Raw genomic sequence first — 1,700 nt, 5'->3', positions numbered from 1 at the left:
GTCTACTCTGGGAAAACCCAGGTTGGGTTTCTCAAGGAGGTAACACCACACTTGCCTCTCAATTGTCTTAGGGGATGTGATTTTGGTCTTAAAGGGACAGCCTTATGTTAGTATGGAGGAGGTGACCAAATCCTTGTCCAATGGCAAAGTGATAACCTGAGGAAGGACTAACAGAACCACACTCTTGAAGTGGCTCTACAGAGCCCATTCACAGTTTCCTATTATGGTCCCTGAGAATTATCCACTTGGGTTGGCTGACTGCACCCTGAGGAATATTTACACTTCCTCCTTCATGTGTTTGGAGACTTATTCGCCACCAGGTCAAGAGACCCATGAAGCCATTTAGCACTGTTGTTAGAAGTCCACTGGAGGCAGCTTTTATCTGAGCCAGCACAGTGGAGCTTACCAGATGAGGCCATTCACATCTGCTTTCTTTCACTTAGGTGGTGATTCCCCTTTGTTCTCCTTCTTGGCAATACTCTTGTCTGTTACCAGCAAGAGTCATCATGCCTCAGTATCCAGAGAGTCCACGATGCTCCCATGATCAATGCCTTTGGACCTGCATCAAGTCTCAGTCCCTGGAGGTTGCACAGGTCTCCAAGGCACTGGAGGAGACCCATCTCCCCTCCCATCTTCTAATGCCTGGCCATTTGAAGGAGTGTCCCGGTGCTGGTATTCCCAGTACTCCTGAAGGTTGTCAGAGTTTCTGTGCATCTTCCACTGCCATTACAGCCACCTCATCCATCAAATCAGAAGAGGGCTACATGATCCGGGAAGAAGAGAGTAGTCCAGGCACTTTACTGGCTGTGCTAGACCCCAGGAGTGTGCCTATATATGCTCTAGATGAGGAAGTGAATTTGCTGGTGAATTTCCTGCTGCTTAAGTATCAAATGAAAGAGCCAATAACAAAGACAGATACGTTGAAGATTATCATCAACAAGTGTGAAGTCCACTTCCTTGAGATCTTCCTGAGAGCCTCTGAATGCATGGAGATGCTCTTTGGCCTTGATCTGATGGAAGTGGATCGTACCAATCACTGCTATCGCCGCCTCATCAAATTGGGCCTCACCTATGATGGGATAAAGCACAGTGAAGGGAGCCTGCCCAAGACCGACATCCTGATACTTATCCTGAATGTGATCTTCATGAAGGGCAACCGTGCCACCGAAGACAAAGCCTGGGAAGTTCTTAATGTGACTGGAATATATTCTGGGATGAATCATTTCATCTTTGGGGAGCCCAGGAAGCTCATCACTGAAGATGTTGTGAAGGAAAAATATCTGGAATACTGGCAGGTGGCCAACACGGATCCTGCAGGATTTGAGTTCCTGTTGACTCCCAGAGCTCATGCTGAAACCACCAAGATGAAGGTCCTGGAGTTTCTGGCCAAAGTTAATGGGACTGACCCAAGTTCTTTCACATCTCAGTATGAGGATGCTCTGCAAGATGAAGAAGAGAGAGCCTGAGTCATAAGTTGCCACTACAAGTTCTAGTGCCAAGGCTAGCAGCTTCTCCGACAGCTAGATGAGTCAGGGATAGTTTCTTCATGCACTGTTGAAAAAGGCAGTTAGTGTTTGTACAATTTATCTCTGAGGTGGGGCTGAAAGGAAGACCATATTTATGCCTATGTCTTCTTATTTTGTATGTTTAATTTTTTAATTTATTATTTATTTATTTATTTTGGTCTCATTAGTTATCTA

The 1,700-nt window shown here is 45.8% G+C and overlaps 1 protein-coding gene across 1 annotated transcript; it reads left to right on the top strand.

The window, feature by feature from the left end:
• Positions 1–506: 506 nt before the first annotated feature.
• On the top strand, positions 507–1,466 carry LOC133242866 (melanoma-associated antigen B16-like). The gene has a single exon (XM_061409093.1). The coding sequence runs from the start codon at positions 507–509 to the stop codon at positions 1,464–1,466; it is 960 nt and encodes a 319-aa protein (XP_061265077.1).
• The last annotated feature ends 234 nt before the right edge of the window (positions 1,467–1,700 follow it).

The sequence above is a fragment of the Bos javanicus genome, chromosome X (genome assembly GCF_032452875.1).
Source record: "Bos javanicus breed banteng chromosome X, ARS-OSU_banteng_1.0, whole genome shotgun sequence".
Lineage (NCBI taxonomy): Eukaryota > Metazoa > Chordata > Mammalia > Artiodactyla > Bovidae > Bos > Bos javanicus.
This window is presented reverse-complemented; position numbering and strand designations above follow the sequence as displayed.

What these genes read in the sequence shown, in the direction of transcription:
- LOC133242866 (XM_061409093.1), top strand. Translation starts at nt 507, where the DNA reads ATGCCTCAGTATCCAGAGAGTCCACGATGCTCCCATGATCAATGCCTT.